We start from the raw sequence: 17,525 nt of genomic DNA on the forward strand, positions 1-17,525 counted from the left end.
AGACTGGAGTCGACCTGAACGAGGATGAAGCAAAGCTGTAGGGAAGTTCATCTGCCGACAGGGAATGACTCAAAATGAGGTGCAGCAGCGGCAAATGTTCATTAGTCAAAGGAATGCAGAACGTACAATACACGAATCTAGGAAGATGGGAAGCTATGAAAAATGAAATGGGGAAAAAATAAATTAAAATAATAAAACGGAATGCATAAAAATCAATACTGAGGTGAAATGAACAGGTAATGGTCATTTTGAATCAAATAATCCTACCGTCCGTTATGCTGGAAATGACAAATTCAAAACGAGTGGGGTCACATTCATTGTCAAAAAAGAGTATTTCAAGATCTATCTTGAACCACAACCCTGTAAGTACTGATAGGATACACCTAGAAGACAGACTTGTTTTTTACTAAAATTTACATACCAACCACGAATTCCAAAGCTGAAGAAAGTGAATGTTTTTACAAACCTCTGCAGCCTAAAATCAATTAAACATGCAGTCAAGATGGATTGGTCATGACTGGTGATTGGAATGTGAAACCTGGAAACCAAGAGGAAGGAAAATGAGCCAGTGTCGGTGACGGAGATAAGCCAGAGATCTCAGGCATTTCCAAAGACCAACAACTTCTGCAAGTACCTATCTTCCGCAACACGAATAGTGACTGCACATGAGCCTTGTCTAATGGAATACCTGAGTCAAACGAAGTGCACCTAAGGAGAGAAATGATGAAGAAGACCCTCAATTGTACCAGTCAGAACCAGGTCAGGGGCCAATTGCAAAACGCACCATCCACTGAACCTATGCAAGCGCAAGCTCAAGCTCAACAAAACCGAAACAAGTCCCTGAAAGCCAAAATGTAACCTCTAGTAGATTCCACCTGCACTTGGCGAGCATTTCAAAAGTAGATCTGACACACTGAACAGTAATGGCCACACAAATTACGGGATGCATCAAGAACATCATACAAGAAGAAAGTGACAGGCCATTAAAGACAGGAAAGAACAAGCCAACGTGGATGTAAGAAGAGATTCTTGATGTAGATTAGCTACAGTGAAAGGAAGAAATGATGAAGCAGAGGAGATAACCAGAGGATTTCAAAAGGCAGATCAAGACAAAGTATTAAGAATGATGGCAACATATGTACAAATATGCTTGATACAATTGATGTATGGATTGTTATGAGTTAAGAGCCCCCAATAAAATGATCTTTTAATTAAAAAAAATTTAAAGACAAAGTATTATAATGAAATGTGCAAAGATCTATGTTGAGAAGAACTAACATCAACTTGATGGCAGTGAGTTTGGTTTGGGAACAAAAAGAATTGGCTGACATTCCATCATTTTAGGAGGTAGCAAACTATCAAGAAGCGATCCAAGTTGCAGTGACCAAACCAAACTCGATGCTATTAATGCCGCAGCAGCAACCCTCTAGGACAGGGTAGAACTGCCCTGATGGGTTTCAGAGCGTCTAACTCTGTACGAGAGTAGACAGCCCCTTCCTTCTCCCATGGAGAAGCTGCTGGTTTCAAACACAAAAATCATCACAACTGGGTAATAAAATAAAATCACGATGAAGACATCGCTTCTTGGCCTTGTGGCTAAGATCAGGTGTAGTAAAATCACAATGAAGAGATTATCAAGGATTTCATTTAACTTAGATCCACAATACAAGCAATCAAGATTATAAATATATATTTATATTTATATATCGCACTGGGCAAATCTGCTGCCTGAGACCTTTAAAAGCAAGGATGTTACTTGAGGACTAAGGTACACCTGACTCAAGTCATGGCATTTTCAATTACCTCATATGCATGGGAAGGCTGGACAATGAATAAAGAAAGCCCAAGAAGAACGGATGCATTTGAATTGTGGTGTTGGCAAAGAATATTAAATACACCACAAAATCCCAGAAAAATGAATAAATTTGTCTAGGAAAAGGTACAGAAAGAATGCTCTTTAGAAGTGAGGATGGCAAGACTGTCTCATATACTTTGGACATGTTATCAAGAAAGACCAGTCCCTGGCGAAGGACATCATACCTAGTAAAGAGTTAAAGAGACAAAGAAGAAGGCCTTCAATGAGATAACTGACACAGTGGCTGCAAAAACTGGGCTCAACCCTAGCAAGAATGAAGGGTATGGTCCAGTCCTGGCCGTGTTTCATGCTGCTGTGCTGAGGGTTGCTGTGACTCAGAATGGATTCTAAGGCACCTAACAAATACACCTTCTAGCCACCTGGCAGTCTAATCACCTGCTTTGGCTACTAGTTTTCCCTTTTCTCCACTCAAAATGATGTATTTAAGGAAGGAGTCCTGGTGACATAGCGGTTACACCTTGGGCTGCTAACCACAAAGTCAGCAGTTCAAAACCACCAGCCATTCCGAGGGAGAAGGAAGAGGTTTCCTATTTCTGTAACCAGAAACTCACAGGGGGAGTCCTACCCTGTCCTATAGAATCACTGTGAGTCAGAATTAACTCAATGGCAGTGGAGATTTTTGAGTTTAATGATAGCTTATCACAACTTCAGGAGATGTTCTGAAATTGGTGCTCATGTATTTTTTTAAATTTTGGGGGTAAAATTCTGTTCAATTTCCATGGCTTTATGTTTAAAATGTAAAATTCATCCTCATATATAATAATTGGCTAACTTTAGTTCTTCTTCCTTAAAAACAACTCACAACAGTCCAATAGCGATGTCACCAAGAGAAAGGATTTGAAGACACTACCTTCAAAGGCAGCAAATAGAAGGTGTGTTAGTTAGGTTTTATGTCAATTTGGTTACATCTGTGGAAAGGCATGGGTGGAGTCTAACCTCTCAATTAGGACACAACCTAATGATGTCTCCTTGAGGATGTGGTCTATTACAAGAGACTCTGTGGAGAACTGGTCTCTCTCTTGCCCCTTTCCTTCCTGCTTGACTGGATCCTGTGTTTGGCTTCTGCGGCTAGCAGTCCATGTGGCCCAAAGATCCCGGGAGCTGTCCTCATCGTACCACGCTCCCGCTGACCTGGAATCCACGCCACTCTACATCCACTGGCCTATGATCTCCAGGTTCCCACTTCACCTTCAGCTACACGAGTCTGCCTCGTGAGTTGGACTGCACTGAGCCACTTCCTTCATGTAAATGTCTTTCTTATACATAGACGACTGTCACTGGTTCAGTTTCTCTGGAAAATCCAGCCTAACAGAGGAGATGCATTTTAGTATCTTCCCACTTTCATCGCTATCAGGCTGAACCAGATTTTCGGTCTCTAACATATGCTAATAAGCAATTGCTCTAAAGCGAGAATATTGGCAAAAAATTGATGCTTCCTTCATTCTCAGTTGAAAGTCAGATCGAAACATTTTGTGTAGCAACGTGGTTTTCCACTGCATCGGCATCCTTACTGAGCCCCCATGGCTCAGGGATGTAAAATGCACGGTTTCTGAAAGTTTGGGGCTATTTTAGAGGTTGTCTTAATCCAAGATTAAGAGATGACTTTGAATTAATGGGCACCACTGCCTTTGAGGAGTAGATTCCAACTCGAAGATCCCATACAGGCTTTCAAAGGCTTTAAGTCTTTATGGGAGCTGACAGCCTCATCTTTCTCCTGAAGAGCGGCTGGTGGGTATGAACCACTAACCACTAACCTTGGTTAACATTTTAAAGCTTACGCAGCAGAGCATCATTAAATAACATGAAAATGGGTTTATTTCTTTTTTCTTAGAATCTAGACTAAGGTTCAAAATTAAAATGTAAGAAACATTTTCCCTAAACATTAAGGAAGCCTGACTCTGGTTGTTAATATGTACACCTAGGGTTTTCTCTTAAATCCCAAATGGAAAGCTCTGTACCTATAAAATAGCAGGAAAAACAACCTGCAGAGCCTCAATTGGGCTAAAATGATGCCTAGTTTCTATGGGCCAAGGCCTCACCTCACAGGTTCTCTGAGCACAGAGCCCACATGTATCCAACAGTTTCCCTATTGTCATGCTCTTTGGTAACTTCTGAACCTTGTACACATCAATCCCTTCCCTGAAATCCTCTCCCTGGTCCTGGGAAAACTTCTACCCATTCGTCAAGATTCCCTCTATAGACGTACTAGACTGAGCGATCCTTGAGGTAGGGCAGCAGGAAGGTCTTATAACAGTATGGTTAATCATACTGACCTGGTTCAAAGCCTAGCTTTGTCACATACTAGCTTTGACAAGAGTATCCCTGGTGGCACAGTGAGTTCCTCATCGGGTTACTCACTGCAGTCAGCAGTTTGAAACCACCAGTTGTCCTGTGGGAGAAAGATGTGGCTTTCTGCTCCCATAAAAAGTTGCAGTCGCACAAACCCAGAGGGACAGTTCTATTCTGTCCAATAAGGTCACTATGAGTTGGAACTGACTTGATGGCAGTGAGAGCGTTAACAAATACCTTAACTAATATCTCAAGGTTTCGGTCTCCTCTGAATACTGGGATCAAATAGTACCCACCATCTTTGAATAGTGATAAGAATTAAATGAAATAATCCAAGGAAAAAATCAGTCATTATTAGTAAAGCTAGAGAAAACTCCAAATGTAGCAAAACAGACTCAGTCTCTAAACAAGCGGCATCACGCTCAGAAGCAACAAAGCCCACATGGAAGAAGCACACCAGCCTATGCAACCACAAGGTGTCGAAGGGATCAGGTATAAGGCATCATCAGAACAAAAAATCTTACCATAGTGAATGATGGGGGGAGTGCGGAGTGGAGACCCAAAGCACATTAGTAGGCCACTGGAGACCCCCTTGCAGAGGGGTCTCGGGGAGGAGATGAGCCAGTCAGGGTGCGATGTAACAATGATGAGAAATACAACTTTCCTCTAGTTCCTAAATGCTTCCCGCCCCAACTATCATGATCCGAATTCTACCTTGCAAGCCTGGCTAGACCAGAGGAGGTACACTGGTATAGATAGGAATTGGAAATCCAGGGAATCCAGGGTGGATGATCCCTTCAGGACCAGTGGTGTGAGTGGTGATACTGGGAGGGTAGAGGGAGAGTGGGTTGGAAAGAGGGAACCGATTACAAGGAACTATATGTGACCTCCTCTCTGGGGGACGGACAACAGAAAAGTGGGTGAAGGGAGACGTCGGACAGGGAAAGATATGACAAAATAACAATTTATAAATTATCAAGGGATCATGAGGGAGTAGGGAGCGGGGAGGGAGGGAAAAATGAGGACCTAATGCTGGGGGCTTAAGTGGAGAGGCAATGTTTTGAGAATGATGAGGGCAGTAAATGTAGAGATGCGCTTTACACAATTGATGTATGTATAGATTGTGATAAGAGTTGTATGAGCCCCTAATAAAATTATTTTTAAAAAAAAGAAAGAAAGAAAGAAAATGATTGACAAGGTGGCTGCAACAATGGACTCAAACATTAAAAAAAAAAAAAGACTCAGTCTCTGGAAGACTGTCAATTACTCCTAACCTGTGTGGTTAGAGAAGCCAAGTCCCACCAGTATGAGTGAAGGGGTTAGGGGGAAGTGAGGCTGTTTAGTCAGCAAAGTCACAGTACTCACAATCACACAGTTCTTTCCAACGTGCACATAGGAGCCAATCTGGGCTGCGTTGACCACACAGTCTTCCTCAATAAAGACATGGTCCCCGATATGTAAAGGAAAGAACGCAACACTAGAGAGGAAAGAAGCAAACAGAGGTCAAGGTAATATGCTTACGGTCAAGGTTTCTAGATGTTCCATTCATACTCTCCATTTTACCATCTCGTCTTAATAAGACTGCTTCTAGCAAAGGAAAAAAACCCCAAGGACTAGAGAAATTTTAACACTGGAGAAAGTGAATGAGATTACAATATCGGAATCATTATTAGAACCAACAAAGGGGCAACACCTTCCAAGCTGATTAGTAGGCTGTAAACTAAAAACTTATGAATGATTGCTCACTCTTGCTGCCCTTGAAAATATTCACTGATCATACTTTTAGAACTCTGCTCTATGCGGTCTCAGAGGACCTGTATCAGGTTCATGGGCTACAATTGCCACACCAACAGCTTGAAAATTATTTCTTCACCAATTTTGAGTGAGTACTACATAACGGACTCTAACTAGGAATACAATGGTGAGCAAAAGACACAAAATTCCTGCCCTTTTAGTGACGAAAAGAAAGATTTTTAAAAATTATATAAGTAATTAGTTACAATGGGAATAAAAGTGGTAGAGAAGAAATATCAGGATTTGAGAATCTACCACAGGGAGGATTTACACAGATGGGAGGTTTGGGAAACGCTTCATTGTGACACTTAAGGCAAGACTTGAGGAACAGGACATAGTAGGTTACCTCCAGACTTCTGATACTGGGCCGTGCAGTGCAATAAATGACAACATCCGCTTTATAGCTATAGTTCATAACTCCCAACCAGAGACTGGGAGACCAGATTCTTCAGATCAGACACACGCTTGCCTCCTCAGAATACTGTTCTACAGAGACCAACTCAATGGCAATGGCTTATGAGTTATGAATATTTTGTCCATTTTATAGATATGGATCTATAATGTATTTAAATCTTTCTTAATCCATTAGTAGTCTGTAAACTTCATGCAGTTATGAATTCCTTAATCTCTCCAATGTCTGTAACAGTACTGGTAATCCCTTAATTTTACATCAAAATTTCCACACTTTATAGTATATTCCAGTTCTAGTACTAAGCTATTGCGGTGAAGTGAAATTCCTTCCAAGTAAAGGGGGGGCGGGGACACGCAAGTAAGGTAAAGGGGACGCTAACTCTAGGTTTGATCTGTTTTGTCATTCCTCAGGGCATAAAGTGAGCCCTCTCAGGAGCAGGAAGAGAACTAACTGCTCATCCACCAAGAGTGAAGTGTGTCTGAGCTCCCACGCACATAGAGGCAGAGTCCAGAAATGGTGCTGAGACCACGAGAATAGCAGTGGGCTTCCCAACCTGCAGAACAATAAGGGGTTACAGGGGCTTTGGAACACTAGCCCGAGCAGGGCAGAGGCCAATGATGGCATGGCTAGAAACGAAGGAGAGACATGTCTGCCAACAAGGCTACCGAGAGACCCTGAGGACAGAAGAATTGCATTGTTAATGTTTTCTTATCCTGACTTCTTGTGACCTGCTAACTTCCTTAATAAACTCTCATAATTGTGAATGCTGCCTGTGAGTTGTATGTGGACACTGCAACAGATTATCACACCCAGCAGGGGCAGAGTGCTATAGAAGGACAGTTGGTGTCAGAATAGGAAAAAGAAGGACGGAGCTTCACAGGACACGCCCTTGGGTAGCTCTGGAGTTGGACGCTCTTTCACTGTAGTGAAACTGGAGCAGGTCAGACGTGGTTTCCATGCCACTTCCTCCGATATGCAGGGGGCATGGTGGGGGGGTGGGGGGAGTTGCATTCACTTTCTATCCTTGTGTTGCTAGTTACACGTTTCTGTTTGTAAACTTTTATGCATGAACACTCATTTCCATTCTAGTTGTTCTGTTTCAATTAATCTAGTTTACCTTTCCCCTATCTATTTCTCCATCTACGATAAAGCCCTTGTATTATCCTTCTTGGTGCTTTTGGGGGACCATATTCAACCCAATACTGCCTTTCAAGTCAGGTCAGGAACTTTAGCCGAGTATCAGTCACTGTCTGAAACCACAAAGGTTCCTGGTTTGCTCAACAGCCTTCTGATTCAATGAGCAGACGTCTTCATGGGAATGACATGACACCCAATTCCTGAATATTACAGAATCCAGCACCATTATGATAAATAATGGGATTATTTCAGAACATGCCTCTCTGTCCCTCCTCTCCCCAATCTAAATTCTCAGTTTATAGCCCAGTGCTGACTGGCATAAGGAAGGTACTAAGTAATATTTGTTAAAATACTGAATGAAATGCTGACTGTGCCATAAGTAGGAACCAGGAGGGCAAGTCAGCCAAAGGGGAGAGGCAAAGAGAATACCCCCACAGCATGCATCGTCTTCCGTTCTCTTTCCCATATCCTTTCCTGGACAGTCCTTGCTCCCAGGAATGAGTCACGGGCCTCACTTTGGGTCACAGCTGTTCAGACCAGGGTAGGTACTTAACTCAAGTTGAGTCACTCATATTCCCTCTCCCAGAAAATTGGAACTGAGACTTAAACTTCTAGCTAATATCTATTAAAAGTCAAAATAGGGAAGTGATACAAGGATGGCTCCATGAGCAAAGGGGGAAGATCGAGGCCCTGGACAGAGGAACAGGAAGGAGAAGGACAGGAAGAAACAGCACAATCTCGGAGGGAGATCAGGAGCGAGACAGAATAGCTGGCGTGATCTGGGCTGTCTAGTTCCAGGCTCTAGTCCTTGGTGAGACCCAGCTCCTTTTTCTATCATTAAAAACTCAAAACTCACTGTCACTGAGTCAATTCTGACTCATAGCGACCCCGTGGGACAGAGTAGAACTGCCCCGTGGCTTTCTGGGGCTGTAATTCTTTATGAAAGTTGAAGGCCTCATCTTTCTCCCACAAAGAGGTTGGTGGTTTCGAACTGCTGACCTTTAGGTTGGCAGACCAACATCATGTGCCCATGCCTGTTTAATGAGAGCCCTCCTTCCTATTTATTTTGTTAGTCTGTTTTTAAATAATATTCTACTGTGTTTCAGAAAAGGGACGGTTCACACAGCAGTGTGGGTTCCCACTCAACAATTTCTATGCAAGTTGATGTTGGCTACATTCCTCAGTGTATGGATCTTCTCATTATTCGCATTTCCTTCTGTTAGCATTCATCTAGTTCCCCTGCCTCCTGACATTTCCATCTTTCTCGGGTGATAATTTTTGACTGTTGGATGTTAGATGGGCAATTTTTAAAAGAAACACAATAGTCATGGGTGATAATCATGGTTTTGTGAGCCAATGCACTATTTAGTTACAGAGAAACTCTGGTTAGTTTTGGTTCAAGGTTTGAAAAAAAATCTCAGGGCCAAGTCCCAGGGAGTCCTCCATTCTCAGCCAGCCCAGGTGGTCTGGTTTGTCTTTTAGAACCCCCTTTGCTATTACTAGCTTAAGTGGATTGTGTTTCTGGCAACCAACCATCTCAGACTAAGTGAACGCTTACCTACTGTCCCGCTAAAATAAGGTAGGGCCTACTCCTTACACTACAGCTAAGCACACATGGATAGCACCTTCAGTAGCAGCACCTGCCCCACAGACTACAAGAATGGATTCGTTTACACACCCTTTGCTGAATTTCTTGAACGGTGGCCTTATGACACTACGACTTTTCACAACACAGTGGCGTCCGACTCTTACGTTTGCCAGATCTCCTCGGATAATACAGTCATTCATCACAATGGTCTGCAAAAGAAGCATATTAAAAAAAATTACCCACGTGGACTAAAACATAGTAACAATGGAGGAAGCAACAACACACCGATGGAAAGTTATATTATGATGCACCAGGTGACATGCTCTGTCAAAGAGAAAGCCTGTAAGGTAGAAAGTTGCTCTCATGGTTGTCACCACAGAGCCTCAAGAGATGACCACCATCCATCAGAAGCCTTGCCCTTCATCTTCCAAAGAGAACTCATTGAACAAACCGCCCTTAGTGAGAGCACTTGCAGCAGACATAAATGTTTTTACACAAATAACCTTAGATGGCTGTGTTTTCTGCAAACTGTGCAGCCCCCACACATAGTAGTTTCCTGTGTACACTTATTGCCATTGAGTCGATACCGACTAGGGTAGAACTGCCCCTGTGAGTTCCCAAGACTGGAACTGTTTACGGAGGTAGAAAGGCCCATCTTTCTTGCCCGGAACAACTGGTGGTTTCAAACTTCCATCCTGTAGATCACAGGCCAACGTGTGACCGTTACACCACATGATGCCCATGATTTCTGTGGCTGTGTTGTATGTGAAAAATACAGTACAGTGTTTGCACCTCCTTAGATTTACTTGAACCCTGGTGGTGCTATGAGGTTAACAGCAAAGTCAGCAGTTCAAATGCACCTGCCACTTGTAGAAAGATGAGGCTGTCTACTCCCATAAAGAATTAAGTCTTAGAAACCTTACATAGGGTCCCTATGACTCACAATTGACACGACGGCAGTGGGTTTGGTTTTGCCTCCCAAGTCTTAGCTGCTTGCTTAAGAATTTTAGCTGTTCCCGCCTTTGTCTTATCTCCTAACAGCACTGACTGCCTCCCACTTCAGGCTTCCAAAGGTGGACCCATCAAAACTCTGATTCCATCTCCAACTTCTAGGCTCAGGTCAAGTGCTACAAAGCCAGGTGGGAGATCTGGCTCCCCTGAGGTTGTCTGATGGCATGGAGAATTTGAGATGGCATGATGGCCCATATTTGGTAAAGACACTTTAGAAATGTCTGTGGAATAAATGAAGTAAATGAGTATAAAGGTGAAAGTTAAATAGCTGGAGTTGCAGATGAAAAAGTTATCAGGGAACAGATTATGAGATCTACGTATGCTAAGCAAAGAAGCTTAGATTTTGTCCTAGATGGTATGAGGAATCAATGAAAGGCTTTAAAGCAAGGATTAACACAACAGAATTTTCATGTTAGACTATTACTCTGAAAACCGCCTGGAGAAAGCAGGTGAAGGAAAGTAAACCCTTAGATGACTGAGGTTGATCAAGGTAAAAAGAGATATGAACCCAATAAAAGGCAACGGCTGTGCAGGTGGGAAGGAGATAATACAGGAAGTAGATGAAACTGTCTGATGCCTGCAGACTTAACTGCCAGTTTGGAGAAAATACAGGGATGAAGATCACATTTAGAAACACCAGAAAGATATAATCAATCAAATGCAGAAATATGAAAATTCGATGGCATTTATGACGCAGTTCCTTCAAAATAAAAATAGCATGAGAAAATGGTAGAGAAAGAGAACTGTTACAGATTAAAACACTTATAAGAGGCATATCAACCAAGTGCACTGTGTGCATGACCTTGTTTGTATCTTGATTTGAAATAGCCAATGCTAAAACTATATCCTTCAGGTAATTGGAAAAACTAAACCTGGACTGAGGATTACATATTATTTAGAGAATTACTGCTGTTTTTAAAAATGGTATTGTACTTTTTTATTACAAAAAGTCTTTACTATTAGCAATACATATTAATATTTATAGGTGAAATAGGGTGTTTGCATTTGTTTTAAAATATAACAGGTCTGGGTTGCAGGGAGGGTATGGAGATAAAACAAGAATGTCAAACTACTGCCAACTGTAGAACCTGCCGAGTGAATACATGGGATTCAGTATCATAGTCTCGCTATTCTCCTGCAAGTTGTTCAAGTTCCATAATACTGTTATTACCCTCCTCACCCCCAAGGTCTGTCCACTGACCTTTATGACTCTCCCCATTGGTCCTGGGGGGGATTCTGGGAGCTACCCCTTCTAGCCTGGTCGTTTTGGGAAATTTTCAGGGCCTCTGTGTCTTTTCTTTGCTCCCATTGTTGTTCTATTATGTTCCCTTGTTGGTTTACCCCACTGCGAGGGAGGGTGGGGGGCGGGGGTCACACTGGACTAACTCCCTACTGTGTGTTCTCAGTATTATACCGTCACAGTATGCTCCAGTGAGGGACAACATCCAGTGAGGGACAACATTCGTCTTAATCTGTTGTCAGCCCTGCAGTCCTCTCTGTGCCTTAGCAGCTCCGTGCAGGGACATCGTCCGTCAGGCTTGGTGTGCTGATATGGAGTCTAGACCATCCCTTTCTCTTATTCCTTCTTGGTTTGCTTCTTAGACCTCTCTGTCCTAAGAAGGAATAAACTACTCATAACAAATCTCAAGACAGTAAGGTAAGTGAAAGGAGCTTGAAGGAAAGAAAGTACATGAAACCCTAGAAAACACAAAACAAATAGATATTCCTTTAGGTCAGTGATTGCCAGGGACCCAGGGAGAGAGGACGGCTCACTGGAAAGGGACACCCAGAAACCTTAACAGACGAGAGAAATGTATTAGAACTTCTTGTGGTATCTGCGAATATGTACACATTAGCCAGCACCTTTTTAAAAATTTAATTTTGTTATTTTAAAAAAATCATTTAATTGGGGCGCTTACAGCTCTTATAACAATCCATACATCAATGGTACAAAGCATATTTGGACATATGTTGCCATCATTTTCTAACATTCAATTTCTATTTAAGCCCTTGGTATCAGCTTCTTTTTTCCTTCCCACCCTTGTAACCCCTTGATACATTAAAATTATTTTCACCTCTCACACCGACCGCTATCTCTCTTCACCCACATTTCTGTTGTTCATCCCCAGGAGGGTGGGTGGGAGGTGGGTGGGTTATGAGTCAATCATGGCGATCTGTTCCCCCCTTCTCCCCTCCCCTTCCAACCTTCCTTGTATTGCTACTCCCATTTCTATTCCTGGGTATGTGTGTGTGTTACTGACCTGGATTCCATGTGTCGTGAGCTCTTATCTGTACCAGTAAACATGCTCCTGTCTACCTACAACTGAAAGGCAGGACTCGGGTCAAGATAGAGGGGGATGAGGAAGCCTCTAAAAACCAGAGAAATATTATGTGTTTCATTGGTGCTAGTCAGCACTCTTGTGTGATGGAAGTGAAATTGCTTAAATATAGCTCTTCAATGCATGTCTCTGTACCACCACCACCACCTCCCTCACCACCAAATAACTGGGTGGAGCCATGTAAACAGGGTGTGTAAATAGGCTCTCTGTGTTCACGAGAGCCATCTCATAAGGAGAGAGAATGCTGGGACTATAAAGGAACAATCACCATCAGCAGAGCATGTGAAATCCCAGCCTTAGCAACAAAGCCCACATGGAAGCAGCACACCAACATGTGTGATCATGAAGGGCCAAAGGGACCAGGCTTTAAACACCAAAGGTGGGGAGGGGGAATCATATCCTCATCAATGAGGGTGGCGTGTGATGGAGACCCAATGCCCATCTCTAGACAACTGGACATACCTTGCAGAGGGGTAGTGGGGAGATGAGTCACTTAGGGTACAGTATAGCAACAATGAAACCCACAACCTTCCTCTAGTTCTTAAACGCTTCCTCCCCCCAACTACCAGGACCCCAATATTGCCTTGCAGACCTGGTTAGACCAGATGATGCACAGCGGTACAGATGGGAATCAGAAACGCAGGGAATCTAGGACAGAAGAACCTCTCAGGACCAGGGGTGACAGTGGCGATACCAGGAGGGAAAGGGGATGTAGTAAGGGGGAATGGATTACAGGGAGCTACATATAACCTCCTCTCTGGGGGACGGGCAGCAGAAGGGTGGGAGAAGGGAGACGCCGGACAGTGTAATATAAGATACAATAATAATTTATAAATTATTAAGGGTGCATGGGGGAAAGGGGAGGAGGAAGGGAAGGGGAGGGGGAGGGAAAAAAAGTAAAATTAGCGGATTCCGGGAACCCAAGAGGCAAGCGACTTTTGGGAATAATGAGGGCAACAAATGTATAGATGTGCTTCACACAATTGATCTATGTATTGTGATGAATTGTATGAGCCCCAAAAAATTGATTAAAAAAAAAAAAAAGAAATCCCAGCCTGAAGCAGCAGAGGCAGCAGAGTGTAGCCTGCAGACTAAGAGACAAAGCCACGCTGAGAGAGCAGGGCCCAGACTATGAAGCAGCGAGGTAGAGAGGCAGGGAAGCAGACAGGCAGAAATCGAGGACCAAAGGACCAGAACAACATTCCTGCCAGCATGGCTGAGAAGAGACACCTGGGCTAGCGGATTATATTCTTACCGTTTTGCAATCTATTAGCTTCTCTAATAAAGCTTCATAACGGTGAGTATTTTCTGTGAGTTCAGTGTGGCCAGTACAATGAATTCTCAAACCCAGCAGAGACGGAAGGAAGAGGGACAACGGTTGGTGTCAGAACTGGGAAAAGAAGGATGGAGGGTGGGAGAATAACTCTTAACACCTTGTGGCAATTGGCCTTGGCAGGTGTGGAGGTGGATTATCCATCTCCTTTGTGGAGTCGAAGGTCACAGGTGGTCCCCAAACCATTTCCTCAACCTATTAACTACACATTTAAAATTCTTAAAATGCATACATCTTATTGCATGTAAATTATATCTCAGTAAAGTTGATTCTCTTAAAAAACATTTTATATTTTTAAAATTTTTAATCATTTTATTAGGGGCTCATACAACTCTTATCACAATCCATACACTTAAAAAACATTTTAAAAGCAGGAAAGAACAAAAACACTTCAATGTTGGGAGCAAAGTGAAATACTGGGTTTGAAGTATCTTGGGATGACCAATAGGCTGCTCGAAGGATGGGCCTGGAGCTGAGGTCAAAAGGCTAGCCTAGAGATGGGCAACACCTGGCATAGACCCACAGGTGGATTTGGACAAACGAGCATGAACACTACGCTCGCTGTAGGGAAACATGACAAAAGAAATGGGCCTGTACCCGGAAGAGTTTGCCCATCACACCCAAATGTGTGTATATTCAGTCTTCAAACCTCTAATGACAAAAAGAAACTACACATATTGCTGATTATAAAATATTACAACTGCCCTAGATTTTCAGAAGCTTTAAGCCTTTCCAATTCTTTAATCCATAATGTAAGTCACTCAAACTCTGAAAAACAAAGGCACTGCCATCAAGCGGAAGGAAGCTAACTAACTCATAGTAGCACGATCGGACGGACTAAAAACTGCTTCCTGTGGTATTTCAAGACTAGAAATTTTTACGGGAGTAAAAAGGCAACATCGTTCTTCTGCGGAGCGGCTGGTGGTTTCCCCCTGCTAAGGTCAGCAAACCAACACATAACTAAGGTGACCAGACGTCCCGCTTTTGGCAGGACAGTCCCGATTTTTTGCGTTTTTTAAAAGTCCCGATTTTAGGAAAGAATGCATGACAAGCTAAGGAACAGTTTATTTGGTCCATGTAGACCAAATTTTGAATCAAGAACTTCCCCACCACCACCACCCCAGTCAATGGTGTCCCGCTTTAAATCTGGTCACCTTACACATAACCCACTACACACCTCACCCCCAAAGAGGTGACACTTGTCTCACTCAGAAACAACATAGAGTGCTTGTATGGCTGTGCTAAAGCATTCGTCATTGTGTTTTTTCTCGAGCTTTATTTGCATAAAACATCGTCACCATGGTTCCAAAGAAAATTAGTGAGACCAGCAGTAAAGCCAAGAGGACAACTGTGAGAACCCGGACAGAGTTAAAGAAAGAGATCATTGCGAAATTTGAATCAGGTCCCCGCTTGTCTGATCTGGCTCCTGAAGACAAAGCGAAGTCAAAATTAAAACAATTTTGGAAGGAAAAAAAAGGTAAAGCGGCTAACGTGAAAGGTGTAAAACCATTAACCAGGAAACAAAAAACTCAGATGATCAAAGAGGTTGAAAAGGTACTGTTAATTTGGATATATCAGAAACAACTCTGGGGGAGGGAGAGGGAAAAAAAGAAGAGCTGATACCAAGGGCTCAAGTAGAAAATGTTTGGGAAATGTTGATGGCAACATATATATATTCAAGTGTGCTTAATACAATTGAATGATAGATTTTCATAAGATTTTTAGGAGCCCCCCCAATAAAAGGATTTAAAAAAAGAAGCAACAACTCGCTGGCCATAGTGTACGGCAGACGGGGATATGCAGGAAGGCTAACAGATTCCATAGTGAATTTTTAAGTATACATTTGGGGCCTCAAAACCAAGTATTTCATTTTCCATGATTTTTTTTTCCCCATGATGTCTTATGGGAAAAACACATTCAGTTCTTGAACTTTTTGGTGTTCGAACATGAAATTTGGAACGAATTGACCACTGAAGTATCACTAATTATATGCAGGTAGTTCTCAACCCATGGCAGGCTTCCTGTCCATTAACTCGAAGTCACATACTTCTACCGTATGTTGACTTTCTCTTATTTTTTTCCTTCTTAGCTTTTGTTATCAATAACTTTATAAATCTGGTCTTTGTCATTTGGGGTTGGAAAATTACTTAGAAACATCCGAGAATGATAACATTAGAATTACGTACAAACTGCAACACTGAATGCAGTACATATTCTTAATGATAAGGTTATACACACACACAAGGACAGTCCTACAAAGAAGGAGAATGGTAAGTGAAGTTTATCTTAACTCGAATACATCTTAAGTCAGGGACTACCTGTATTGATTACAGTCCAGTTCAGTTGCGTGGTAGGTTCATCAGTATTTCTTGGATTTTTATGCTTCATAATTTACATATATGACACATACTCTTTTATGTACACCAAATATCAGCAAGTAGGCATCTTTTTAAAAAGAAATTTGATTTGGAAATTGTACAATAAAGAGAAGACATGGCAACACTGGAGCTATCTTATTCAAGTAATAAATCAAAAACCAAACCCACTGCCGTACAGTGGACTCTGATTCATATTGGCCCTAAATAGGATTTCTAAGGCTCCAAAGCTTTACAGGAGCAGATTAGCCTCATCTGTCTCTTGCAAATCAGCTGGTGGGTTTGAACGCCAGACCATCATTTGCAAACCAACGCTAATGCGACAGTGCCACCAGGGCTCCTTACTAAATAGTTGGTGGCTGGAAAAGGAAGAGCAAAGTTATGTATTCTCAACCTGGCTCAGCCCCTTACCTTGCCATTGAGAACGATGTTCTGGCTTCCACACAGCACGGACTGCCGACTAACTTTGTTCCCAGACGCCTGAAAGAAACACAAAGGTGGGATGGGAAAATTGAGTAGCTTCAGGGCTGCTGGTTTCCGTCAAGAAAACTCATGTTGGAGAAAAAAGAGCTTGAAACGAGGCGTCGTCTACCACGGAATGAGTCCCGGATACACCAAAAGCAAGATGGATGAATAAACTGGGGATCCAGGGAATAGATAGTGAATTTGGAAGTGGGAGGTCTATACAGAGAAAGACATGGATCGAACTGCAGTTCTATGCTTCGGTTCTATTAGCCTAAAATACGGGTCATCATTGTACGACGCATCACATGGTTGTGAGAATTCAACGAGAGAGAAAAAAATTAATGCTGATTGGGCATTTATCCCGCTTCAAGCACTTTAAACCTATGTAATTTACGGACGAAAAAGAACCTAATAGTCCTTAGGATACAGTAAGAGATCGAGAAACGTTAAGTTTTAAAAATAAAAGGGCCTGGAGACTGAAACTGGCTATATCCGGCATAAACAACAAAGCAAGCCTATCTATGAAGTGCCACTAGATAATTCCGGGCTGGCTCCCAGAGGGACCCGGGGTGGGGTTGGGACTGGGAACTGGATGGGGACCCCTGGCCAGGCCTCCGAAGGACGCCGGCTCAGACAGGGGAGCTTCTGCGCCGGGGCATGCGCACCGTTTCGATGTACTCGGACTTGTTGTAGAGCAACTCGCCCAACTCCATGGCTGGCCGCCTCCCGTCTGCAGCTCCGACTCAGTCACACCCGAACAGCCGGGGCTTCCGTCCACTTCCGGCTGCTCGGCCACTTCCGCCGCAAGGCGGCTCATCCACTTCTCGACTCTCCTCTCGGTGGCCCCGCTCCCTAGCTCGGCAGTTGCCATCTGCACCTGCGTAGGACGGGCGCTGTCTTTCATTG

At 43.0% G+C, this 17,525-nt stretch overlaps 1 protein-coding gene across 1 annotated transcript in view; it reads right to left on the reverse strand.

The window, feature by feature from the left end:
- The window catches only part of DCTN5 (dynactin subunit 5), a 26,534-nt gene extending 9,157 nt beyond the window's left edge, over nt 1–17,377 (reverse strand). Inside the window, exons 1-4 of the mRNA XM_004705721.3 lie at nt 17,285–17,377; nt 16,566–16,634; nt 9,187–9,305; nt 5,531–5,642 (exon numbers count right to left, since the gene is read on the reverse strand). Of these exons, the coding sequence (XP_004705778.1) occupies nt 5,531–5,642; nt 9,187–9,305; nt 16,566–16,634; nt 17,285–17,332 (348 nt within the window). The 5' untranslated portion in view covers nt 17,333–17,377. The remainder of the gene's footprint in view (nt 1–5,530; nt 5,643–9,186; nt 9,306–16,565; nt 16,635–17,284) is intronic.
- Between the last annotated feature and the right edge of the window lie 148 nt (nt 17,378–17,525).

Source organism: Echinops telfairi, unplaced genomic scaffold (genome assembly GCF_000313985.2).
Source record: "Echinops telfairi isolate 266 unplaced genomic scaffold, ASM31398v2 ScPeMD7_5;HRSCAF=22, whole genome shotgun sequence".
Taxonomy (NCBI): domain Eukaryota; kingdom Metazoa; phylum Chordata; class Mammalia; order Afrosoricida; family Tenrecidae; genus Echinops; species Echinops telfairi.